This window comes from Ornithodoros turicata, unplaced genomic scaffold, assembly GCF_037126465.1.
Source record: "Ornithodoros turicata isolate Travis unplaced genomic scaffold, ASM3712646v1 ctg00000864.1, whole genome shotgun sequence".
Taxonomy (NCBI): domain Eukaryota; kingdom Metazoa; phylum Arthropoda; class Arachnida; order Ixodida; family Argasidae; genus Ornithodoros; species Ornithodoros turicata.
Genome location: NW_026999408.1, coordinates 219,346 through 247,325, shown reverse-complemented (window position 1 = coordinate 247,325; position 27,980 = coordinate 219,346). Strand labels below are relative to the sequence as shown.

Genomic DNA, 27,980 nt, shown 5'->3' with positions numbered 1-27,980 from the left:
CTCTCCAACAGCAGATAATCTTTATTTACATTTGTACAGCAGAATTTGCATGGTGTCCTTTAGAAGTAAAAAAGTAAAAACTAAGAAAAAAAGTAAAACCTGGATTCCTTTGGCATCACCACATTGGAGCCATTCATCTGAAGGCACGTTTTCTTGCACAAGACTGTTATATAAGAGCTCACGTACGAGCCTCTAGAGCGGCGTTCCCTTGTCCATCCACTGCCCGCTGGCTACCACCCGTTGCATCACTTTCTCAAAGGCTCCACTGAGGTCCGCATTACGCACGACGGGCGCCAGGGGGCGTGCGGGGGTGTCCGCCGTATTGGGCTCCAACAGTGCACTAAGGAAGTCCTGCAACTGCTTTTGCTTGTCGGCTGGAGGAAACACGCGTAGAATGTAGGGTTAAAATGTGGGCATGTGTGTGATGCATACTTGACAAAAAAAGTGTGCAACGAATACTGAACATGATACACGTATAGAGGCAGAAGTTTTAGGGACAAACCAGATTCTTCCCCGAATTCGCGCCCCAAATTGAAGGTTGCCTCTTTAGGGTGAAACCTGATTTTTACCCGGAAAATTGCCCACCATTGATCTCCGCCGGCTTGCAGCGGTTCTCTCAATTCTCTCACGTCTATGCACTGACGTTGCCACTAGTTGCGAGGGGGACACACACGGAGGCCGCACCACAGGCATCAAGCTCCGCAGGGGGGGCGCTTGCAATGGTGCAGATTATCCAAGTAAATACAGTTGCAGACCGATTTTTCAGACATGCTCGATTATTCTGACTCGTTCGCGGAACGGCCCGCGGGTCCCATAGTGTTGATGCATAAGAACGTCCACAATTTCGGACGCCGTGCAGCTCAGTCGCTCGACATTTCGGACTCTGTTTGCCCAACCAGCTCATTTCTCTCTCGGGGTGACGGAAAACATTGGTATCATCCGAAATTCCTATCAAAAGAAATCAATCAACTAAAATATTGAGGAAAAAAAAAAAGGAAGTGATGATTGTTCATTTTCCATTCCTCTGAGTAGAAGAGGTCTGTCACGTGACAGCGCTGTAAAGCGAGCTTCACCTAAAGCACGCATGCGTTAGGTGAAGCCAACTTGCGGACTTGATGACGGCGGTGCCTCTGACAGTGTACGTTGACGAAATGTCGCTTCGGAAAATAGAAGCTGATGTTATCAGGCAGAGCTGAACGTGCGTTAGGAAGGCATCGACAAGTTTTTCCAGCCTACTAGGGCTGAGTAACGTTTATTTTGAAGCGAAATTTGTTTTTTCGGACTGCTCGATTATTCGGACTTTTGCGCGATCTCCGCAGAGTCCGAAAAATCCGACGGAGACTGTATACAATATTTAACGTTCATCCCTGCCTGCATAAATGGCTGTGTTTGCGCTCTGGAAACTTTGGTCACCAGGGTGTTCCGGGTCTTTCCTGGTCTTAACCCAGTGTGACAGTGAAAACAGGTAGGCAAAAACTTGTTTAACCCTAAAGGACAAAGTTCCATCTACACATGTGCATGCAATCAGTGTTTTGTGTGGTGCACTCACTTCACAGGCATTTTGTAATTGTAGTACACTCTCCTGTTATTTTAACAACTTTATTTATCTCTCAACCAGTTCAAATTTTTTAGTTTATCAATTTCTGTTGCACATTTGTTGCTTTTTCTCCATTTATAACCAACTTACGTCTTGAGTTCACGTGATGCACCATGCTGTGTGATATTGATCATTACGTTGAAATCATATGCACACTTCAACAGAATTCGCACTTGTGTAAGTGAATGTTGTGTAAATGCACACTTGTGTAAGTGAAACACTTATTTTAAAAACTTCTAGCCAACCCAACTAGAGTAAGAATTTCCTCATAATCAGTAGTCATACCAGGCATGTTGAGGGCCAGCATTGAACACCAAGAATTCCGTACTTCCTCTACAGCTGCAACATCACTAGAGTCTGCATTGGGGTCGCTCATGGGAGCCATGCAAGGGATCACCAGCTGGCTCATCAGCTGCAGGGGATCAGGTGAATCGCTGTTTCCAGACTCAAATTGCTGCACACAACGCCGGTTCACCTCCTGCAACACAGACGCATGAAACAGAGACAGCTATTCAAAACGTGCGTCCCCTTGCAGATCTACATGCACACTGAGATATCTTGCATTCAACAAAGTATCTCAACGGTTTTCGTTAAAAAGTTGAGCGGCGTGAATATTCGAAATTTCGAATATGAAACGAAATTTCATGCTATTCGAACGGTATTTGCAACCTATTTTCAGTATTATAAATTTTCGAATATTTTTCGAATAGTGCTGGAACGAGGTATCGCTATCGACACTCTGCAAGTGGGCTTCGCCTGATTACATCCAAGAGTTAGGTGAAGCATTTACATTAGTGCCATTGTTCGTTTGGTGTGCAGCTCCATTCTGCAAGTCGGCTTCACCTCATCATTCTCGAGCGTTAGGTGAAGCACGCTTTACACTGATTACAATATTCTGTCGCAAAAGTCTACAAATTTTGTGAGCTCACGGTCAACACCACACTCTAGGCATTAAAGGTTCCAGTAAATGTGCTCATGTACATGTAACTTTGAGAGCTGTGTTCAGTAACAGATGGAAATGGAATGTGCCGCGTTAAGCGCAAAAAATTCAGGAATACAGGAAATTAAAGGAAGGAAAATAAGGGAAAATAAATATTAAAGGAAAATAAGGAAAAAATACAGGAAATTCACAATCTAAACATAGAACTGAGGAGATACACACAAAGCAAGGCTGCATGGAACATGTTCACCAACTCTCAATGCAGTTCATCCAACCAATGCAGTCTACCATACACAGCACAGATCTCTCTCACGATATGTTTTGCTGTTTGTAAAGGCTCACATGTTTGGAGCAGAACAACATCTAATGAGCACAACACTAAAAAATATTTCACCATGAGGTATTCCAAATTATTCGAATTGGTTTTTTTTTCTGATTATTCAAATTTGATTTGCAGTGCAAGCGAAATATTCGTAAACTATTCGCAATGGAAATTTTGCAATTCACACAGCTCTATTAAAAAGCCGACTGAACTAATCACTGTAAATGGTTTACTGCCCATTTTGTTAGGTTCTCAAATAGCAGGCAGATTACAAACATTATTAAATCATGAACCAGCCCATCTTCTATCTTTACAAAGACAATGTTCATTCAAAAATACACAGCTGTGTTTGTATGGGTGCTGTTACAACCCTTTTAATAGTACCCAAATTGTAGTGTTTTCCTACGTTGTACAATTTCACTAGTAGTTTACTGTCGCACAGCAGTAAATACTTTGAACTGTCTGCGGGCGCCTTGTGCTACTCTTTGAAAGCGAGAAAACTGATGCTTGCAAGCTACAGTGTAGTAGTTTTTTATCCAGGGCCTCCGCCATTTTTGTAGCTGGAAACTGAGCCAATAACAAAAATATATTCAATTGCAACCGAGATGTACATCAACGGGGCTCATGCAAATATGCGCACATCTCTCTTTCTCCTCTTTCTAGAACCTGCACCTCAGTATATGTGTTTTGGGTGGAGAAAACTGGCATGCAGTCTCACGGCCTACCGGGAGAGGCCCACGCACTTACCAAGAGGCACTGCCTGCGGAAGTGGGTCAGTAGCCTCGAGTCCACGGCGAGGTGACGCTTTTCAGTGGGAGACCCAGAGCTCTTCTGCAGTTCCAAGTTAAGGTTCCAAGCGTCCACCAACAGAGGGAGGGCCACAGCAGCATGCCCCGCCCAGAGCTCTTCCACTCCCGCCACGAATGTCGCAGCAACTTTACGGAACCTGTGAGAGGGAAGGCTGGAAATGCAGGACTGGTAATATTTACAGGAGGAGGAGGAGGAGGAGTACCGTGAATAAGCCTGGTGCCAGCAGTGGTAGTAGTGGTCATCCTGAGGGTGGAGACGCTTGAGGTGGGCGAGGCACTGGAGCGCCTCTTGCCGCAGGTGGTGACCTTGGGGGCCGTCGTCCTCTAGTGCCGGATGGGCGAACTGCTCCAGTAGCAACCTTTTGAGGTGGCCGCTACTGGCTCCGTTCAGGAGTAGGTAGACACCGGGATGTTGCAGACGTACGTCCTGCAGTCAATGTTCTGCTGTGACTGTACTATTCTCAAGCACACAAAGGTAGTTTCACTAGGAAGGCAGGTTTTAAAGGAGTAGAGAGGGCCATCCAAAAAAATTTCAGATTAAGACGTCTGATAAAAGTGTGTGTCTCATTTTTATCAAATAGCACGAAAGGTTTTGATGTGTGCAATTTGTTTCCCAGAAAAAAAACTCGCATAAATATGGCTCCACGCGTTCACCCTTAACTCGCCACACCAGGTATAACGAGGATGAGGATATATGATGCCACGTCACCGATGATATTATAAGGAGAACGCGTTCTGATTCGCCAGTCAGTGGAGGTCAGCGCCTTGTCCCTTTGCCGCCGTAAACCAGTTTTGCCAGTTTTCCCGGAGAATTGGGGATAGGAGGAGCGGCTGAAGCATTACCGACAAGGAGAAAGGCTTTTTCGGAACCCCGAACAGCCGAGTAGCAGACGACAGCGGAGTAGCAGACAACATTTCTCTAGACCAATCAGTGAGCGTTCTCCTTGTAGTGTCAGCACGAGGTTCCAGGCAGATCACGGGCTGGTACTGCTCTTCACCACCGTTGCGCACACGGTCGCTTTTTGCGGCGTATTTTAAATTTAATTTTTGCGATAATTATGACTCTGTGGTGCGAATTACTTCGCATGGTGCATCTTACTATGGTGCATCTTACTGGCCTACTTAACAGTTTTATAGGAAGAAAACAGGGCGTTAAAAATGACTTCTGTGCTACTTTAAGTGGACGGTGACTGCGTGGGCAGAAAGCGAATCGAGCGTTGTCGCTTGCCTTGGGCATCTGAGATGCGCGTGTGTGATCCATGCGGCAGAATCAGCAACGAGTCTGTTTTTTTTTTATTTAGGGAGTTATGTAAGCCTGCACATTACATTGGGGGGGGGGGGGTCAGAACTGAAGGCGTGGTCATTGATTTTATTAGGGGTGTGCGAATATTAGAGTTCTCGAATTCGAATCGAATATCAAACGCTCGAACTATTCGATTCGCGAATCGAATATCCAATATTCGATTTTTCGAATATTCGACTATTCCACGAATATGAACGATGCAACCCGAAAGTGGGCTTCACCTGATGCCTCCGTGCATGAGGTGAAGCCTCCTTTACGAAATTGCCCTTGCTGCAGGACCAACACCTGCGGGACAGTGTTTAGTTTAAGATAAAATTATCCAAAGTTAGTTTTGTAGACATCGTCTGTGGGAGGGGTGGCGCCCCTCCCACATGCAGTTTAGCGGTGCCGACGAGTGACTTTGATTTAATGTCTGTGAGGTTGCCTTTAAAAAGTTAGGACTCTCGAATAATGACTACATCTCACGAACAAGAAGGGTGTCTTAAAGATGTCCTTTACGTCTAAAATTTCAGTAGTGCAACTTCCTAGGGTGAGTGCAAAGAAATTCATGTTCATGGCAAAGCTGAGGCGGGATGCCAATTCGTTTGTTTCACAAATGGCCTGCGGTTGTCTGAAACCATTACAACATCATCTGTATAACATGCTACTGCCTGATATAAAATTTTGAAATGAAGGTAACCACTCCAGTACTACAGTAAGTGTAGGCTCACCTGAAAAGCAGGAAGCACTCTCATGTAAAATTAAAGAGTAGGGGCTTTTAGCAGAAGAATTGCATGCCTCTCTTGTGACAGTTAATGCCAGAAAAATTGCACTAAAGCCATGGGCTACAAAATGGAAACTTTTAGTGCGAAAGTCACATATTGTAAATTTTGCACTAATATTCGATTCGGTATTCGGAATTTTTTCCTCCATTCGATTCGACTTAAAATATTCGGATTCGCACACCCCTAATTTTTATAGCCAGCACTTTCACTGATATGATGTCACTGTCTCTAGATTCCGGTCCTTGTTTCCTAACAACTGAGCAACAGATTCCAGAAGAAAGCTTGCTGATTACATTTCACCATTCCTGAAACAGCGATCGGTGACCATCTCAGTTCTGCACCCTTCTGACATCTGGTGTGATTGCACATTGCGTATGTAGCCGTAAAACTAAAACCAGAGGTGTGAATTTTTCCAGTTTCTCTTAAGAACTAAAATGCTGCGCTGAATGAGGTTTTGCGCATGGTTTGTCATGTGTCTGAAAATCGGTCGACAGCTCCAGGCCGGCCCTTTGGGAAACAAGAGCTCAGAGAATGAGACGGAATGACAGTAGAGGTCTTTCCTGTCGATTCATGACTCGCCTTCGTGGCTGCACATAATTTAATAAACAGCATTTCGTTGTGCAAACAAAAGGTCTCTGATGCAAAGAAAGGCGAACCTGCAACAAAGGTTGGGTGTTGTGCATGCGAGCTAGCCTTTGTAAACGGGCTTCCTCCTGTTCCAAAACCTTAGCAAGTGCCTTGGGCTCCCCACCAAGTTGTTGTAGCCGGTTCTGGGTAGTTCCAAGCACAAGATGGGCATGCTCCAGCTCTAGCCCAGAGAGCTCCCCAGCTTCCTGCGCACGAGCACGAGACTATCTTCAATTTCAGAACTGACAAATTAAGACCAAGTTCTATAAGATCTGTGATTACCAATGGATAACATCCACAACAGCAAAAAGCAACTGCAATATGGCATTAAAAATCTACCACTCACATCAGTTGTTGCACTTAAATGCATGTGTACAAAACTTTGTTACAGCAGACAAGACAAGCAAAATTTATTAGGCACCCAACTGTTGGAACTGATTTGCAACACTGGCTGTGGCGAAGACTCCAATGATGGTCCCAATGGCCGGGTCAAATACACATGCAGAAGTACAGTAAAACCCGCGGATAGCGATATCACATATAACGATATCCCTCGTAAAACGATGATTCATGATTTTACCGTAAAAATATACACTGTTTCTATGGGGAAACGATCCGCGTATAGCGATGGAGACCGCAGTTCCGAGTACTCGTATAACGACGTTGGACGCTGTCTCGTGCGCGTAACCTCGCGGCGATTTTCGCCGCGATAAGATACAGTAGAATCTCGATGATACGAATCTCACGGGGTTGCGGAAGAAATTCGTATCATCCGAAATTCACATCAAAAGAATTAAACCAAAATAAAAATTGAGGCAAGAAAATAGATGGCAACTGTTCATTTTCCAATACTGTCAGTGAAAGAGGTAGGTGGTAAAGCTTTTTTTTGTCTCCGTATTTGGCCAATGCTGCTCAAATCCGCGAGATGATTCAAAAGGCCTAGCACGTGCTTTCCACCCGCGAGTTGCGCGACAGTGTTCTAAAGCGAGCTTCTCCTAAAGCACGCAGGCGTTAGGTGAAGCCGACTTACGGAATGGTGACGTGTAGTGTTGCCAGGAGTTGTCCTGCTATGCTCCCTGGTTCCCTCCACGAGTTCTGATCGTTGTTTTCCTAAGCCAGTGCGATGTTACACAGCTTCGCGTTTTTTTCTAGCATCAGTTTGTTTCTTTTGCTACACGCGGGGTGACTTGCGACTTTTCCGGGACACGCTATTTTCGTCATCCCTCGTTTAACGATGTATCCCATATAACGATGGATTTCGCGATTACCGTCAATATCGTAATACGCTGGTTTCACTGTATACAAGCATTGGGAGCGTACCCAATGTGCTTTCCTGCTACAGGTTTCCATGATGCACTTCAATTCATGCAACGGATACAATCGGATGTAATATCTACCTTTTTTCACATTAAAGGAGTGCTCAAGGCATGGTTAAAATTTCCACCGTTTCCCTCAGAGGAAATTTCAGAATCCTGGAGAATTTATCACAAGTGAGGCAACTTTTTCATGATATGTACATGTTTGATAGGTCTTGAAGGAATGCATTTCTGCAGAGATTTGCAGGCCGTTTGGAGTGATTTTGCAGACCAAAAGAGGAGCCTCTAGTAGAGTAGATAAATGTTTTTTTCAATTATGCACTTTGTTCTCTACTTAACGGGGTAATATGGCACCATCCCAAAATTTTTCAAAAAATTCAAAACACTCCATCGCAAGGGCTGTAACTTCGGCATGCAGAAGACCAGTTATGAAAACACTGTATAAAGTGCAAATAAAGTCTTACTGTATCGATGCTGGTATGATGAGATCTCGTACTTCGGCTGTGCTCTTGTTCCTGCGACCGTTCCTGCTCGCGCCTTTGTTCTCTATCCCACTGCTCCATTTCGCTGCGGAACAGTGCATTGTCCTCCTCCACGTATCGTGCAAGGTCGTCGGGGAGCTCCAGCTCTGCATCTTTCACCTCTGCAGACCACAAATTATTATGCACACTTACAATGCTGACTTGTCTAAAGTTACAAAGAAACTAAAGACACACAAAGTGATATGACATTTCAAATTACAGCCTGCAGATTTTGCACCACAACAAACATCAGCACACCCCAATTTTGCCACCAGCTTTTATGTAACGTGAATACCCATTTTTAAAGGAGCAAGGAAGTGACATTTAATACGGCTCAATAATCCTGTTTTATTCCTCGAGCGCCTCGCAATAATGTTTACAAAAATATCTGGAGGAAGCAGCCAATGACCAGACCTCATCTCCTTGCGTCACATCGGCAGACCTGCGTGGCCTTGAAGAGGAGCTTGTAGTCCAGTTCTCACATACGACAACGGCGCACGGCAACAGCAACGGTGACGTGCCGCTGCCGCCGCTGTGCGTGTCGCCGTCGCCCCACCTCGCCGTGCTGCCGTGTTCACGTGATGTCGAACATCACGAGCCGCGGCGAGCAAAGATGGATTTCCACGTGTTCTCCTTGCACGTGTTCTCTGTGTATCCTTAAAATCAGGATGCCACAAATCATACAAATAAGGAAACCTTCTCACAAGTTCAATTAATTTCTCGGCATCAAGCTGAGAAGCCGCCATCTTCATTGGTGCGGGCCGTTCATTGGTTGGATGTGATGTGGGCGGGACCACGGCACGGCAGAAGTTGAGCATGGCTCAACTTCCTTTTGCCGTGAGACGGCGGCCAGAACGGCGCCATTACGGCGTCGGAACGACGCAATTTGCCGTGCCGTTCGCCGTTGCCGTGCGCCGTTGTCGTATGTGAGAACTAGGCTTGTGACATTCGTTCAGGAAAGGGCACCCCCTTCCCACTTCAAGTGTACGTTTGGAACCAACTTCTAAAGGACACCACACCCTTACTGTGTATTCACACGAGCAACGTCCTTACGGAAGATTCTAGCGGAAGAAAAAGGAAAAAAAAAAAACTGCTCACAGAGACTAAGTTCCGTCCCGTGTTGTGTTGAGCATTCACACGGCGCGGAATATCGGGAGTGGCGTACTGTGCGCTTAGCAGACGACACCGTCAGCGTCTTTCCTGTCGTCTGCTACGCAATATCTTGTGGCTGTGTCGCAGGATATTCCCCGCGGTTAGCAGTGCACATGAACACTGGACGTTGAGCGCTCGCGACCAGAAAGCTAGGACTTTTCGTTTCTCGCGTCTTCCGCTTCCGCGGGGAACGTCGCTCGTGTGAATGCACAGTTAAGGCTACAGAGGCCAGACCTAATATGATGCAGATATGTTAGCTAGAAAATTACCATCAAACAGTTCCTTGTTGCTGCGATCCACGTAGAAGAGGCAATACGCCGATGCACAGTGACGTCCCCCGACGGAATCTTTGAGCAGGTCGCTCCAGGAGGTCTCCGACACCGTGACATCGTTGAATTTTAGCCACGCGGATCGTTTGGGACACCACACGAATGCCCAGTAGTGGCCCGATGCGGCCTGTCCTTCGTGTACCAGGACAGCATGAAGCCGGTATGCGACCTGCAGGACCATGATACAAAAGACCCCCCCAAAAAAATATTGCAGGGAACATAAAGAGCCATTCCATTTACAGGGTGTCCAAACTAACAAGCACAAAGGTTTTGAAAATGAGGGACCGCTCTACACAAGTGGAACCAAACAAATGTACGTAGCACTCATGTCTCTTAATCGAGCATAAATTAGAGCCTGAAGTGTTCGGGAAATATTTTTTTCTAAATTCGGGGGTAAAAATCGGGTAAATAAACATGTGCACTAAATTCGTGTGAATTCGGGTGAAAAAACTTCCAGTATGCTAAATTCGGGGTGAAATCGGGCTCAGTTACTCAACTAACTGTAGTGGTTTGGTACAAATGGTGATGTAACTGAATTTTTCTGTCAAACAGGTAAATTAATGCATTCCTACAGACATCCCAGTGAGGGCAATTTGCCCGGTAAAAATCGGGTTTCACCCTAAAGAGGCAACCTGCAATTCGGGGTGCAAATTCAGGGAAGAATCGGGTAAAATCCTAAACCTTCAGGCTCTAAACATAATTAATAAGACACTCTAGATATCTTAAAGGAACTGTAAAGTGGAATATCACCACCATGTTTCAAGACACCATCTTGTAGAACTTGTGTGATCACACACACGAGTCGTCACCCCTCAGTTCTTTATAGTTTTCGTACCATTTAATTTTGAACACTTCAAGAAACTGAACAGTGGTGATCCTTGATGTTCGCAGAGGACAAAGTGGGAGCCGGCCACGGAATGGTGGATAGATATCACATGACATTGAAGTACTACATAACACATTTGAGACAGGTTACTACTTAGCAAATTACCATTAGACCTGTTTTGAAGAACGGCAGCAACTCTTGAGAAGTTTGGCTTAAACTGTTAGTGGTGTAACCTGTGAGAAATATCTGTGCGATCTGCACGACCTGTTGGCCTTTTTTGGAAACAGAGTGTGTCGTTTGCTAGCTGCTGTCTGCAAAACCTCGCAGCCAGGCGATTTATACAGATGTCTAGTTTATGTCCTTGTGTTCTGGGATGCACAGGACCCCGCTTAGATGGCTTGCCTAGTTGCTTGCGTTTTCAATAGGTGGCGTAGTTGTTGTCTCGGGGTTGGCGCATCTAGAAGTCCGCAAGCTCAGCTTGGCGCAGCTGTCTTTGAAATTAGATTGCGGCAAGAATGCTCAATGGACAGCAGAGCTATTATGCATCTGAAGTGTGAAGGGTTTAGAGTGCTTAGAAGGGTTCTACAGGTTTGCCATTCAGTTTACAGTTCCTTTAAGTTATAGGAAAGTTGTAGAGCGCCTTGAAAAACATCTGCCTAGACACACCCAGCCTAGAAGGAAAGCCCGCGAAGTATGGAACGATCCCACATGGCAACACACTTTCCAAACGCAGCACAATGGCATGTTGTCACATGGCGTTGTTCACAGATGCCAGAGCAGATGCTTGGCAGCTCCCACTCTCTTCATTGATTTGTGGTTACACAAGTCAATATAGATCATGCATAATAGGGACCAATAGGGTCGCAGCAAAATATAAGCTATATCTTGGGGCATTATATTTTAACTTTTGGGGGGGGGGGGGGCATTTAGAGATAAAAGTTTAGCAAGAAATGCAGGCGACAAAAACACTGGACAAAAACATGCAACAAGTCTTTTTTGGCAATTCAACTTCTGAGCAGTAATGTTTAAACGCAGATTTAAGCCAGCCTTTGGCTCACCTTGCGCAAGGAGGCATCATTGTAGATCTCCCTAATGGTCACATCCAGTCGCCGCACACCCTCTTGTAATTCTGTAGCATAGGTTATTGTGAGTCATCATAAGAAATTATACGCAGGCTACTCAAGTTCACATGAAGTGAACATGAAGTTGGGGGCGGATCTAGGATTTTTCCGAGGGGGGGGGGGGGGGCGTCCGCTATGGACAAGTGCCAGGTGCACGCTGGGATTGGACCACTGAACCCTATGTTCAAGTCTGGAATTGAGGGGGGATCAGGAAATTTCGGACCCCCTCCTTCCCCCACTAAATCCGCCCCTGCATGAAGTACACATTAACCATACGATCAAAATTTTTTAGCTCATCTTCTTACGTATCCGACCAATAAGAAAACAGTTAATTTTTAACGTCTGCCTACGTCACTTTGCTATAGTGCAACTTGATGGCAAAACATGGCAGCTGGGGCCCACTCACTCTTATATCAAACTTGCACAAATTAAATTCTGGCACTGCTTAATTAAATTTAGATTAAATTAAATTAAAATTTAATTAAATACAGCGCTGCTTTTGCAAACATAGAAATGCAGACGCCACTGCATATATGAATGCAAATGCGTACAACAGATTTTTAGCCATGAGCTGTTTTGAACATCAATGACCCTCAGGATATATCCGGCATCGCGAAACCGTACAGCAGGGCCTAGTGAGCCATGACGTGTCTCCGATGCAGCTAGCTCTGCTAGTGCTGCCAGCGCTTCAGGTTCCTATTCCGAGCATCTGCCTATTTAGTTTGAACTACGCTTTTATTCGAACAAATCTTCAATCGTCTTTGAGTTTGAATTAATGCGCAGAACTGCACAGAATTTAGACATTCGCAGAGCCCATAAAGAACAGAAATGACCACTTGAATATGCACGAGAATGCGCCAGGTAACTTCACCTTTAACGTCATTCTCCACCTCATGGTGCCACCTCCTGAGACAGCTCTGGAGCACACGAAGCTCGGCATCTGTCACATGCCGCGGAGTAGGCTGCAACATGTCTCCTGAGGCACTGCGAGGCTCAGCTGCATTTTCGGGCGGCTCTCGCGGCAGCCTGGGCATAAAAAATGTAGAATGTCAGTTGAGACAGAAAACCACCTTCATTTTCACAATGGAACAAGGGAGAAACCAAGAGATACTGGGGTTATCCGTACAGTCACTAGTACGTGTACAGTCAACCCTCGATTTATGAACACCCTCGGTTCCCCCGAAAAATCGTTCATAAATCGAGGGATTCATAAATCGAAAATTCTGTTAAGTGAGTACTATCGAGCAAATGGAACAGTATTTCAGAGTTGGGATTGTGTTTATAATGCAATATATCGTGTAATTTTGCTTTCGACCATGCCTTCTGCTGTGTCAGTCTCACAAAGAACAGATGTTAGCGCATTCACACTCTGTTTATCATGCAATACTAAATAGTTTAATTTTGCTTTGGACCATGCCTTCCGCTGTGTCAATCTTGGAAAGAGGAGATGTCAGCACATTCGCTCTCAACTGGTCTCTGATTTCCTCTGGGAATTTTAACCTACGTTTATTAATCTCCGAGTGACAGCAGACACCTTATTCATCAATTGAGGTCAGGAACACTTCTGCAAAAACCCGTTTGTTGTTCGGATTTCGAGGGGTTAAGAACCGAGGGTGCAATACCCGGAAAACGTTTTGTCTGTTCAGGCGTCATTCAAAAGACCACGAATAATCTCTATGAAGGTTTTTGTTAGCCTCGGAACGACCCGTTCATAAATTGAGGGCAAAAAACGCTGGGCAACTCCTAGATGGTTCCCAGAAATTCCGTTCATTATTCCAATATCGAGGTTCACAAAACGAGAGAAAAATGCACGTAAAAAGTTTTCCCGTGCTAGTGTTCATAAAACGAGAAAATTCATAGATCGAAGGTCCATAAATCGAGGGTTGACTGTACCTTCTCTTATTTCATTCTTATTTTATCTTTTTATCATCTATTTATATCTTATTTCGAGATAGAATGCCTACAAATCTTACACGGACGAGCCCATTTCCACATCTTGACCTGCTCGGCTCTCGACGAACTCGAGGGTGTACTGGAGCACGTCTTGTAGGGGTACGTGTTTAGGTCCGGAGCCGTAATTGATGTACCTGAAAGCATAACCACAAACTTCAAGACAAAAATGTTATGGAAGTGACTAGTGGTGATGTCCTCCTCCACATATTATACTCTTTGGGGCAACTCAAACCAATTGAAACAAATAGTACAATACAGTAAAATACAAGCATGCAATAAGACAAAACAAAACAGAAGAAAAAGACCTGCATGTGGCCATGTTTGTAGGTGGTTTAATTAACATAACAGCAATAAAATAATAACGTATAATGAGAGCCAAATGTTTACGGGCTTTATTTTTGTCAAAATTCAGATTGTAGAAATTGGGTGTTGTCGACAGGAAAACATGGTGTAATTAGGTGAAAATTTTTTCATCTGGGTTTTGAAGGAAGGAGCCCACCCTCAACCAAAATGGGTAAAAAAAAGCAGAAAGGAAAGGTGTTGTATAAACATAACTGGTATACAATCTATCACTGGCAATATCAGCTGTGCTCTGGGTTCCTCAGCTGTGTTCATCATCCACTGATGTTCTTCGTGGACAATATGCTGAAACTTTGTTCTGAGTCAGGACTTCTATTTGGAAGGCGGGTCAATGACAATGCTGCAGAAGCAAGTACTGGATGCAGCTTTCCAGTAGTCAAGCACAAAAGATCATCACGGCGCTGTCCAAACTCCAATTTCAGTTGCTCGCTGCATTATGTGGCCATAGAAAACTGTTCTTTGCAGACATTAAAATCACTTGTCATGGAAGCTGTAAGACTTATCCAGGATTTACTGTTGAACAGCCCATAGTGTCGTCTCCTTCATCGACAAGAAGGCTTAGTTTTGCACCTTTCCTTGGATCTCCTCCATGTGCTTGTCTAACACATCCAGTAGCTGCTTATGACAAAGCGGATGCCCTCCAGGCATAGCCTTAGCAGCAGGGCAAAGCTTTCACACTGAATCTCCAAGGGGCACATCGGCTTGTTCGAGGCTTGTTCCACTTTTCGTCAACACAAGCACGGACGTGAATGGCACTTCCTGCATTTTGCTCCCTTTCGAGTTGACAATATCAAGAGTCAAATAATGACTGCCCTCCTTTCGCCTTCTCCTTGAGCGTAGCATGCCTTGCCAAGGTGAGAGGTGCCTTTATTCGATCACACGGCTTCTTCAATGGGGAAGTATGAAACGACATGCAAGCAAGTTTTCGCCATCGCCCGATCGTTGTGTTCCGCCGTCCACTCTTCTAAATTATTCCTTTTTCAGCCCATGATGATGCCGAGGTGGTTCAGACAACACAAGACCACCACAAAGCGTAACCACAGAAGCACACACAGAAGCTACGCAAAACACCAACCCGAAACTGACCGGTAGAAATTGGGTCAAACCAGATTACTTGCCACGTCAATCGGGGGTAAACCGGGTTTTACCCAGAAATATCCGGCAGTTATGTGAACGGACAAACGTTTCCATTATACGGCAGTGTTATGGCGTGGATACAAAAAAATACTCACTTTTCTAGCCGCTTCCGCAAACGATCCCGTTCCTGTTGCAGACGACGCACTTCCTCCCGCTTGCTACGTGTGATGTTCTTATTGTATTCCATATAACTGCAAGTCGGAGCAAAGCAAGGTGAATGCTGCACGTGCGAAAAATAATTTGCACCAACCAGCTACACAAACCTCTTCCCACAATGTGACGTCACAATCACTTTCAGTTGCTGCTAAGAGGCATGCCAACCCATCCAAAGTTAAGACAGTCTGATCTCACATGCACTGGAATCCACTGTTCGTACAATTCAGTGTACAATTCGTACGATTCTCAAGAGCTCTAATGTGTTGCACAGCTGAAATTCAGACGAGCACCAGATTGCATAGTACAAAAACAAAGCTAGAGCATACCCAAAATTTGCATATTCAACTACTATAATCAATTTAGAATGAGGGTCTGTCGTTTTCGTGTTTTACCTGATTCTTCCCCAAATTTACTCCCCGAATCACAGATTTAGGGATTTGGGTAAAACCTGATTTCTCCCAACGTTACAATGTGAACTGCGCAAACATTCTTTTAAAAATTGTGCATTTGACTGCTTGCAACATGATCATTCCCAGAAATGCATTTCAAAAGTGCAGCCAGCCATGAATGGTGCAAGTTGCAATGCAAGAGCCATCCACATTATGCAAGTATCTGCAGGCCGCTACTGACAAAGTAGGCACTTGCCGATCCATATAAAGGAGCTCAGGAAAGTCCAGGCGGTGGTGAATTTTTTCAGGCTTTCCCAGTGCCTGGTTGAACTGGAACCTCGACAGCTCAAATACCAGCACGGGGGGAAGACGGGTGAACCAACTCTACGATAAAAAAACGTAACAAATGTTAGGAAAAAGTCTGTGCGCATTTATCTAATGACTATAAGCTAACCTTATACCGATGTCAGACGGGCAAAGTTTATGGCATTAAGAAATGGCCGTAACTTAGATGCGACCTTAAGCTCTGGGAAGCTGCCAGACAGTATCCTTGAAGGCATTTTGCCGATGATGTTAACATTGGTAAACACGTCTGCGAACCTTGAATGTAATGTAGTGAAGTCACGTTCTCACTAAGAAACACACGAAAACAACGTTTAGGTGGCATTTTGAAAATACAACAGCAAACTACATCTGCTTTGAAGTGCTTTGTATAGTTTTTTTGAGTGGCGTCCTACTTTTCGAGTGCAGACACCACAGTGCGATGCCGCATGCTGTGGTTCAAGGTCCCTACAAACTGAACACCTGAACAGACGAGATAAATAGCGAAGCAAAGTGCAAAAATGATCAGAAAAGCGCTGAAAAAAAAAAAAAAGATGACAGAACATTAAGTCGCGTAAAAAACGTTTTATTTCGAATTGAATTAAATGTGCAAAATCCTGCTTATGGCGCTTGGTAATGAGGCTTGCGCAGTTTCGATGGCATGCCATAAACTGTCTTGCGGGAACGCTGTTGGCCTTCTATCTCAGTTTTGTCCCAAAGGCCGTATTGCTGAGCGTCTGGCAAGACATTAATGACAGTATTCATTTACGGCCGTAACCGTTAAGGGCCCTGTGTTGTGTTTTTGAAAATCGGGGGTAAAAATCGGGTCTGATCCCAGGAACCGTAAAACAGGGTAAAATTGGGTGATATTGCGTGGAAAATAAAAAAAGAGCGCTTTTCCGGATATACCCTGAAACACAGGGCCCTATAAATTACTGGTACTATGCAGGAAAGTAAGCATTTGTTACCTGCTGTCCTGACTTGCCACCCCTGGAATTACCAGCACACTCAAACTCCTGGGTGACAGCTGCCTCGAGACTCTCGTGGATGTCGCTGAAGCCATTAACCTGCAGGGGGTACTGGCCAAATTTTGCCTCATTGCTGAAAGTGCGACCTTCATTCTCGCCCTCGCTTCGGTAACGTCCATAGAAAAGGTTAAGCATTGGATTGTCCTGCTGCTCACTCTCACTGCAAAAAAAGAATGTACTTCATGTTCCGGAAGCTTTACACACTACCCGCAAAAGCAGTTCTTTTTTGTTTTTTAGTATCTGCGCAGGCACTGACGAGAACCCTACCGATGAGCTGTTTGAAAAGCGTCTTCCAGCCAGTCGAGAAGCTTATGCGTGAATTCCGAGACATCCTGCTGGCCGTCTGGAGACGCACCGGGTAGAAGGGCGTCCCGCAGGACAGCCAAGGCACCAGATGGGTCCACGTACTTGCGTTCCGTAGCTCCCAGCAACCCAAACAGCCTACGAAGCTCCATCATGAGCTCATGCCTTTCCCCTTCCCCTGGTTCAAATGCCAGCAGAAGGCGACGGAAAGCTCGCAGGTGGAACAGGGACTGAATCACTGCAGAGAACCTAGGAGAGTGGTACAATTGATGTGCACCTTCAAATCTATTTCTAAATTCAACTCAACTTCACTTGATTTGTACTACACAGGCAACGAAGGCTTCAAAAGGCACTGCTGCCACCTTCCACCAAATTCGAGCCAGCATCCGAACTGGTTCTGAAAGCCACGAATGGAGGTCAACCTTTGCTCCACACAAAGTGGGCTGAAAGTCTAAGTCAATCTAAGATGGTAACAGCATTGTCTCTCCCAAGCAGCGCAACATGTTGTCCCAATATTGGCAATACCGGCCCAATATTGGTCCAATATTGGGCCAATATTGGTCCAATATCGTGCCAACATGTTGTGCTTGCTTAGCTAATGCTACGTCCACACTACGACACTGAACGCCGCGGACGACGGAAATGCCGGGCAACTTCTCATGTCCACACAGCAATCCGCGACAGCTGGGAAAGCCGCGTAGGCGTCAAACAACGTGGCGCGAGGGTTGAGACTGCTTCTACTTTTGCCAGGATGCCGGGAAAGTTGCGGGTCTGGACCAATCAGCACACTCCACGCGCGAGAATGCTGGAAAGGGAGGGCAGCGGCATTGACAACAAACATGGCGGACGGGAAACCTGGTCTACTAAATTATAATCAAGACTCTAAGGTAGCGCGAAATGCCGTATGACAGCAAACGAATGTCAAATGTTTTTAATGGGTACACCAACACCATCAATTTTCAGGATGGCCAAGATTTGCAGAAATCACACTACTGGCATCACGCACAAAATATGGCTTTGAAGTACAAGTCGCACTCCTTAAGTGGTATTTTCTTTTATTTGAATATGGCCTTTACATAATCACAGTATATAACTCACCAACAAGTGTTCCCGATATTTTTCAGCCCCACGGGCCAGTCCCCCTGACGGCGCCTTTCGTGGGGGTCTAAAGGGTCCTGCCACGCCTCACCCCGTTTGCGCTTAGTGCCCAAGCTCTGTTCCAGGGCCCGACTGATGTCCTGTTCCTCAACGGACACTCCCACAACCTGAAACACATTGCCACCGCTAGCTTATTAACCAGTGTAGTAGCTCAGCCAGGGAACTTCCTGCACATACTAGAAAAATCGAAATACGGCCACAATTAGGGCCATATAATACCGAGCTGTTATACCAGCAGTCGTCTGTGATCATCCGAACCAATGGCCATCGAAAATATGAGTAATGCCAGAAAGGCGGTAACGTGTCATTTTCTGTATGCGCATTGGATCCTATGGTTTATGTGCCAGGTTAACATGCTACACGCATTTTTAATGGCCATTGTATAAATATTTGGATTTTTCGAATACCGAAGCAAGGTGTAAAATTTGAATCGAATTCCAAACCTAATATGAAATTCTGCACTCAAATTTCGAATCAAAGCTCTTTCTCCCAAACCGAACATATCTAATAATAAATCTAATAAACAATAACTCTAATCTAATTTATGTATCTGTTTATCTAATCTAATACACCTAATAAATCTAAGGGTTAATCTAAAAGTAAAAGCTAAAATTAAAAGTACAGCCCCATAACTACACATCACTCCATACGAGTTCAGGTGCAAAGTTGAGAGGTGGAACATCACAAATGTTGTGTAACAACACACAGTAAACATTACAAAAGTCATTTTTTAAGTGAGTATGTTATGATTTCTGTTTTATAATTTCACTGGCTTGTGTTACCTGACAGCTGTTTCTACGTTCAACAATGGCATTCATGATGTGATTCCACATGGGGTGTTTTGTGTACAATCATCTCTGTTTTCTTGTTTGTTTTAAATTTTTTCCTCCATTCTTAAACAGTGTTCCTGATCCATGTAGTAAATTCATCACTAAATCAATTGTTGCTGTTCAGTTACAGAAATACGTATACCAAATCTAATAACAAGCTACACAACCACGGCAAGAGAGGGTATTTAGTTCTTGCAAATGGGTTGCATGTCAAATCATTCGCAATCTCCTGGGTGAAACTCATAAAAGTTCCTGCCACACACTATGGTACTTCAAATAATTTTTTTATTTGTCAAGTTTTCTTCAATTAACAAAGTCAGTTTACTTAATGCGCGACACGAACGCAAGCCACGATACTGCGTGATAAAAACTTTTGTGAGTGAGCCTATTTTTAAAAATTAAATAGTGTGTCCTCGCCGAACATCCAGTACGTAGAAGGATATTGGCAGAAACAAAAGACAATATCTGTTATTTGGACAAGGTACAATACCTACATTCATCAGACACATACACTCTTGACACATACACACTTGAAAGCTAAGCAATTTCCTATTTTTCATTTATCAAAATAAAATGATAGTGGAGTTGAATAATGTCGAAGGTTGGTCTTGTCAGTATAACATGAGATACGTATTTGAAAGCACACTAGATGAATAAGAGTGCTCATGTATGTCTCTTCCCTCATCTATCTTGTGGCGCTTTCGAATACGTCATGACAGTGAAGCTTTTCTGGAACCTCAAATTCATCAATGAATGATTTTCTAACCGGACTTTCTGTTCGAATGAACAAAACAATTTTTGTTGGAACTACTTTCCAGAAAACCTCCACTGTTCTGACAGCTACACCTATCATAATTAGGGCCCGACTTTTGCGGGAAATATTTTTTAACGACCTCGTGAAAAGGGGCGGGGCGGGGCGGGGCGGGGCGGGGGGGGGGGGGGTAAATATCGGGCATAATCGGCTATAATCCTAAAAGGTCAGGCCCTAGTCATAATCTGTGACATACTGATAGCACTACCTGCTGCTGCTGTTGCTGCTGCTCTTGAAGAGAGAGAGCAATTGCCTTCTGGAGGTCATCTCCTTCAGTGGTCAAATCAATTACCTTTGCGGGCCTTTTCTGTGGTGAACTACCATTCACTGCATCACCACCAGAGCCCTCTGGTGCCTACAATAAAAATACTGCAGTTACCTTCACTGAAGGTGATGAATTGAGCAAGTCTGCGAACATCCAACCTGATGAAACTAAAGAATCACTAAAGAAACATGGACACAGAAGTAGGCAGGATGACGCCAATGGAAGATCTACTCAATACAAGGTAAAACAGCCACAATTACCATAACACATGTCACACCTGTCCAGGAACATGACTTCCTTATCATGTAAAGTTACAGAGTACAGGCTTACCACACAACACCAACCCTAATTTCTCCATTATAAAGGCCACAATTACCACTCGTGTCAGCTGACTAATAGAAGAACCCTTAGACATTGTAGAATTGAAAAGAGGGGGACACCTTGTCCTGTATGCCTCTGTATCTATGTTTCTCTAACACTATTTCATAATGTTGTATCTTTAAGCCAGGGTGTCTACCAAATTGCAGCCTTGAAATTCCCAGACTTTTCCAGGTTCTAACTGACGATTGTGAGCAAATTCCCTGACCAATAAAAAAAAGGGAACTTGGTGCCGGCTGCTATGTTTTAATACAGATCCCTCATAAAACAGATAATTTGTTGAGCATTAGTGAGGCTGCCCCGCTTTTCCGCCTCTGAGCTTGTCGAATTGGCGAACTGCTACTTGCGGCAACGCCTGCTGCAGCGCGGTCACTCAACCACTGATCGGCATTCGCACTTCGCTGTGCATGGTCACAGCACTTGTCTACAATCTTCCCTGACTTCATCTCCTTTTTGGCAAACTCCCAGTTGACTCCCCGACTTTTCCAGTAGCATAAAAATTCCCTGACAATTCCCAGTTTTCCAGGTTGGTAGCCACCCCGTTTACACAGTTTATACACAATATCCAAACTGAAAAAATAAAATAAAAATAAAAAATAAGAAAAATGCCACACAAACACCCTGTTAAAAACACTTCGGTTAGGTGTTTCCAGAGGCAACTTTCGAATTGACACCTCAGCCATTAAACCAATATTTTAGGAGTTAGCTAATTAATCTTATCTAGTTAATCAATTAGGCACAATGAAAAAGGTGCTGGCAACTAGGCTACACGGCTGCTAACAACGTTCAGTTGTTTTAATCAGCGTAAAGTGTTCAGCCTTCTTTGAAATCTTCGTTCATGTCAGTTGGGACACCCTCTCTGAGTGACCCGTCCCTGGCATCAATTAGGCCATCAATTCAGGTACAATAATGTACGATACAATAAACGTATACCAGTACAATACCGTGGCACCTGACTTTTACAGCCCCCATAACCATAATGATTTTCATCGCATTTTGTAAGAACAACAAAGCAAAACTTTCTCATGAGAGAACTGATGTTCTGAGGCTGGAACAACATAGAGGGGACAATCACATACAAGGCCTCAAGTTGCCTAAGAAATTAATTAATTAATTCTTTCATCTTCAAAACTTTTTCAATTCTCACCCTGGTGGCTGGCTCCTCGTCCACCAACATAGAGATGGCATGCGACAGATCATAACGTCCCGACCGGGTGCGACTTGCTTCCAGAGCCTGTCCTAATATCCGCTCATCCTTGACACCCGTTATTTCTCTCAGCTGCTCCAGGACTAGCTCTTCCCCACGCCGTTGCTCGTGCTCAGCCAGAGGAGGCTAAGAGAAGAACGCCGTTGATGGGTGATGGGTAATGTGTGTGTGTGTGTGCAGCGTTTATTATGACCACAAAAAAATTTACTCAAGTTGTTTCACACTGTGACACACTATGGTCATATTCAACCTGAAACATTGGAAGCTTTTCTCCTTGCATTTTACCTCGAAATGCCGCACATTGAAGAAAAAAAAAAGAAAGAAACAAGCAACATTTGTGTATGCTACTCTTATGCTTGGAATGTGAAGTTTTGGAGGTAGCATGGAATATGGAATAGCTCTATAACTTCCACGAGCTGTCATTCTAGGGTTCTTTGGGTCTGTCACATCCCCTATCAAACTGGTTGAAAAGGAACTGTCTTCAGACAACTAATAGTGCAAATTTTTATGCGAAGCACAATATTGAGGTCCACATGTTCTTGTTACCGAATTGTAAAGAATTGGGCCAAATGTAATTATAATTTTCCTCTCCCAAAGCCCAAACTATGTTACAGCGTTTACTCGGGTAGCGTACACGCGACACCGACAACTTGTGAGTCGTAGTTTGTATCCTGAAACACGTGTCACGTACCATCCTTTTACGTCGTCTCTTTGAAAGCGTTCCATTCACCTTTTAGTGTTTTACAACCACGTCGTCGCGTTCCATTCACGTTTCAGCGCTTTACAACCACTACGTAAAAACCAGACCCAGTTCGCGGAACTACCGGAACTACACCGGTATGGAAGCTAGAGTACAGGGGCTAGTGCTGCGGACCCCAGTTCCTGTTCTACGATGATAGATCTAAATGTCGTTTCTTCGGACACACCAAAGCGAACGCATCTGCGTCTAAAGACATGATGAGTCAACACGAGGCTTTGTGTCAGGTGATCTCTTGTGCGGGAAGAGAATAATTGCTATTTCCTATTTCGGCTGTGGTATGCCGCGACAGGTATGACATCGGGGGGAGAGTGAGGGAGGGGAACTATAAATGACAAACCCTTCCACATCAGAAACCGCACCTACTTCAGTTACTCAATCCGCGTTTCTCCGTCCTTATCAATACATCGTCTATTTACTCTGCATCATTTGCGATAAACAAGACATTGTGGAAGGAATATCGTCAATTTCTGTGCCTATCTAGTGGAAAACGTCACTATTTCGTTGCTCGACTGAATCCCTCATATATTTAGTGGCTATTGGCACTGGAAGCGTGACAACCGAACTTAATGTTTATCAGTGCTAGTTGTGATATTTCGTGTCTTTCACAATCTTCAGCATAACTTCACCCTTGTGGGGGGAAAAAATACGACGGGCATCGATTACGATCGCATGCATTCGCCCGACCTCCACTAGGCCTAACCGTTACGCTTACCTGCTTACAATGATTATCCAAAGGAGACTGTTCTACGGTCATGATATTGGCTGTCAGTCACTTCACCAGCCACGATATGCTAAGGTGCATCCAGTATTCGGCGTTTAAGACAGGCTGTAACGCTGGCATAGTTCCAGACCACCGGTACAACCTAGTTCGGCAGCGGTGAGACCGAGCGTCCGGCCGGCAATGACCACACGTTGAAGTACGCCAGAAATCACGTCGTGTTCCATCACCACACAGAAATCAGAAGGAAGCGCGATACATCATGTCGAAACAGTTCAAATTCTTGAACCGAAACTATCTGCAACCGAGAACCAGTTACTTCGATCCTCGCGACATAAATTGTTGCCAACAGCCCCCAGAACAGCACCAAATGTGGGCACGTTTCGTGACGGGGAATCGAACACTTTCTCGAGCACTTCACCTACAAGAGTGCCAAATGAAATGCCCACAGTCCAGTTTCTCATTGGCTACTGCAGAATAGTAAAATAAACGGATATCATAATATGCTCAATGTATCTGGATATCCGAGGGGCGGGTGGCATGATCCATGCAATTTGGAACTTTGTAAACGCGCGCGGCTATATTGATAAGGTTCTGAAAATATACAATTTATCATAGAACCAGGGGCGGACCCAGCCCCCCCCCTTTTTTTTTTTTTTTTTTGAGGGGGAGGTATTTGTCGGGGAGGAGGGGAACTGGGGAGTGATCGCCCAGCTCCCCCCCCCCCCCCTGGATCCGCCACTGTGAATAATCTGGTTAATAATTTTGCAACTCAACAACTATGATATTTTTGCGGTGCAATCAATGTTATGCGTGCGAGAGGCAAACAATTTTCTCACGAGGGAATTTACGAAAAATGTGCACGCAGGTGCAAACGGCGCCGAAGCGATCGACGTAACGTCCCGCGGTTCCAGCTCTTGAAGCGAGCTTGGCTTCCGACTACAAGAACGATAGCTTGCTTTAGTAAGCCGCCGCTGAATCACGGTTTTAGTGCAATACAAACAGACAAGGCTTGCTCATCGCCTGATTGCTCCGACTCTCTGGTAATAAAGCAAAACTTTCCACAACAGACGTCTGTGGCGCGAGGCCAGGATACCTTGAATGTGACCTGAAATAGTATTTGCGACGAGCACAAAAATATTCACATCATATATGGGATCGTGCAATCATCGTCTGCAAATTGCACATCTTTCTACGAGACGACATCGGGAACCCATGTGATGACATAAGGTAACATGTATGGCTACGTCTTCAAACGAAATTTGTGTCAGTGTGATCCACGTGCCTTACATGATATTATCCCAAAAATATCGTTTGTCTATATGTGACGCGATATCCAAGGGCCGTCTCTAGGGGACATACGCCAGAGCGCATCATGGCGACGTCGCCTACTCTATGCAATTCTATGCCAACTATGCAATTCTGCGGGTTCCTTTGAGACACGTAAAGCACGCAGACGACATTTCGAATGTTGCGTACTGAGTCTAGCTGAGGTTGACTAAGAATAAGAAATAAAATAAATAGTACATTTCGTTGTCCACTTTACTTACGCTCTAAGAAAAAAGGAGTAAAACGGGGTGCAATTGCAGCTTCTACTCCCCTAGTCTGCAATTACTCTCCATTTTAGTCCCCTAACCCGACATTTAGTCCCGGCATTTACTCCCCAGGACTGCAAATTGTCACTTAACTTCGCGAAAGGCCTTCTGAATGCAACAGTCTACGTAAATATGTGCCCTTGGTCAAACTGAACGGCATAAGGCTGTATATAACTCAGCCAACGTAGCAATTTTCCAGCCACACAGAGTAAGAAACAGTTAGCGGTACTTTCTTCGCAAGTTGTGCCCTATGTATGGCGCAAGATTTTATATGTCACTCGATATATCACGGTTGACGCGGTTTGCTTCGAAGTATTCCCATGCATGCACACGAATTGTGTACTTGAGACTCTTACAACAGCGCGTGAAATGCAGCCTCCACTCTGTGACATTCATTTACTCCCGAAAGGGACTATTTTTTGTGGCAATGCATTTAGTCCCCAAAAGGAGTAAAAGTACTCCTTTTTAGAGTGTATAGTGGCACTTCTCCCGGTGGCGTGGGCTGGTGTCGCTCGCAGAGGAAGAGGACATTCTGCGCGTGCTTAGCATACGCACTAGTGTCCGATGAAGAAGAAGAGGAAGTAGTAGTAGTAGTAGTATCCGTCTGCCTAATTATATCCCGATCGATTTTGCTGAGACTACTTGCAATTCTGTCTGCCCTTCTGGTTGTATCATCATCTTGCTGCCGTATATACTTCTTTAGGGACTGCCTTCCTCTAATTTCGAATCTAGACTGCGGCCCTGATTCTTACGAGCATCGTTTATTGTGCGGTTTTTGCCCTCCTCCATCCGTAAGATCTTTCTATCCTGGGTTCCCGGTCACGCTGGTATTCCCGCCAATGAAACTGCTGACGAACTTGCTCTATTTGATGTACCATGGATCTGATCATCTTCACAGGTCATAGGACGTCTATGGTCTCCACCTTTCTTTCATGGCCAGAACTAGCTCACCTGGCGCAGCCAGGACTCCCTCCTCTCGGGCTCGCGTCGGATGGCGCTTACACGCTGCCGCTGTCGCGTACCCCCTCTTAACTTCTTCTTCTTCTTCTATAATGAAACTACTACTTCTTCTTCTTCCAATGAAAATCCAATCCATGTTCCGTACCAGTTACCTATGCGCCACATTTTTGAAGAAGAAGAAGGAGGAGAAGGTCATCGCACCACCACAGTCACGCGCACACTGAAGTAGCTCATTAGCAGGGTTGTTAAGTAACTTAGTAAAAGTATCTGAGTACGTGTACTTAGATACCTTTTGTGTATCTTGAGGAAATATTAGGTACATTTTCAAACACGCACTTCTAACTGTAACTTCATTACCTTTTTCAGTAACTTGTATCTGTCTTTTTGTTGTATTTTTGTTTTGTAAAAACGACGAAACACCGTCGCCGAGCAGGAGGTCGTGCGAAGTGCGCGCCGACACTGGGATCCTTCATGCGCGTGAGAAGGTGCAGTAACCCGTCGAGCGTTTAGTCTAGCCCCCTTTGCCGACACCAGGCACGAGCTTCGCCCTTTCTGCACGTGCTCACGCCCTCGCACGTGACATTCCTTGTTCCTCACCACTCTCTTGGCGGCCTTGGCCGTAGTGACGAGAATGGCCGAGTTTGAAGGCGTTGACGCCACCTCGGGCGCGAACGCCGTCTGTGAGGTAACACGAGCCGCCCGAGCAAAGTTGCCTCCGTTCTGTCAGAGGTACCGTGGCCACAATATCGAGAGCACTTTAAATTCATTGGAACGAAGGAGAACGGGAATCTTGAGCTGAAATGTCTCCACTGTGAGCCGAAGACGAAGTTTCTAAGCGTCTCACCTGTCCCTGTCTCGGTTACCCCCAGTTTAGGCGTTCCTTTCAATGTTTTGCCTTCCATTACGTACCATTAACCACTAGTCTCCGTGGCCTGTCTCCGTGGGGTGTCTCCGTGGCTCTAGAGTGACACCTATTATGATCCAAAGAAGCGTACAGAATTGCAAAAAGTAACTCCACCCGTACTCAGATACACTTTTCCAAGGTATTTAACTGTATCTCAGTATTTTTTCCTGTCAGTAACTCTAACTGTAACTTAATTACTTTTGAAGCTGAGTATATGTAACTGTAACTTAGTTACTTATGAAAAGTAACTTTAACAACCCTGCTCATTAGGACAGAGGAATTCCGGCGGCTCCCTCGCCCGAGGCGAGTCCCGCAGCTTCGGGAACCTCTGAAATAACAGCAAAAGTCTGAAAGGGGTGGCCGAAGGATACAGTGGCATCTGTTTGCTTTAGATTACTCCAACTATCACTTGGTGCCTCAATTTCAGTGCAGAGTATCTAACTCTGAGAGCTCTTACTTACATAGAATGTAAAACTATACCATCAAATACACAAAGACATACATCTACAATGATTCTACATGTGAATTATGCAAATAATATGGACATGGACAATACTTGCCCTTATGCCATAGAACCAAAACAAGCCACATTCACCACCTCCATCACTTCAACCACCACATTCTCCACCCAGATTGTCATCGTCATGTCACAGGTAGACAACCTCAGTCCTGGCCGATCTTGGCCATTCTTCGTGGGACTAAGTGGGACATAGTGGGACGAAGAAGAAGGTGGTGGTGATGGTGAGAGGGCTCGCCGTTGTCTGCCTCGCAGAGGTAGGCAACGTCACGACTGACGCCCTGGGGAAATGTGAGTCCTGGGCCGACTTCTAAGAAGGAGAAGAATCGCCCTTGTGGTATACTTGTGGCCAACGGCCATACTCTGTGGGAAAAGGAAGAAGAATCATCGCGCTTTCGGTTTCCCCCTTAACTATCTTCGTCGTGCGCGTACAGATCGCGACAAAAGTTTACGGAACACCAGGGCGACGTATTTCTTGATCGGAGCGACACACGAGCAGCGAACTAGAGTAGATACACATGTACCGAGAGGCGCATGGAATACCCAGTCATCTGTCTGTATACGTCTATCAGCTCCCGTTTGCCGCAAGTGTGTCGCTGCGAT

At 45.0% G+C, this 27,980-nt stretch overlaps 1 protein-coding gene across 3 annotated transcripts; it reads right to left on the bottom strand.

The window, feature by feature from the left end:
* Nucleotides 1-3: 3 nt before the first annotated feature.
* LOC135375469 (ubiquitin carboxyl-terminal hydrolase 25-like) lies at nucleotides 4-23,782 on the bottom strand. Of its 3 annotated transcripts, none has more exons than XM_064608161.1 (18): nucleotides 23,396-23,782; nucleotides 21,864-22,049; nucleotides 20,282-20,428; nucleotides 18,373-18,539; nucleotides 17,239-17,523; nucleotides 16,912-17,131; nucleotides 15,879-16,006; nucleotides 15,173-15,268; nucleotides 13,601-13,714; nucleotides 12,499-12,653; nucleotides 11,565-11,635; nucleotides 9,621-9,849; nucleotides 8,143-8,321; nucleotides 6,392-6,568; nucleotides 3,872-4,095; nucleotides 3,607-3,805; nucleotides 1,883-2,075; nucleotides 4-374 (listed from the first exon to the last, which is right to left on the bottom strand). In XM_064608161.1, the coding sequence occupies exons 1-18, from the start codon at nucleotides 23,435-23,437 to the stop codon at nucleotides 193-195; spliced, it is 2,994 nt and encodes a 997-aa protein (XP_064464231.1). In that variant the 5' UTR covers nucleotides 23,438-23,782; the 3' UTR covers nucleotides 4-192. The 3 variants fall into 3 exon arrangements, with proteins under 3 accessions (XP_064464231.1, XP_064464233.1, XP_064464232.1); XM_064608163.1 differs by having other exon boundaries at nucleotides 23,404-23,782; XM_064608162.1 differs by lacking the exon at nucleotides 23,396-23,782 and adding an exon at nucleotides 22,615-22,829.
* Nucleotides 23,783-27,980: the final 4,198 nt, after the last annotated feature.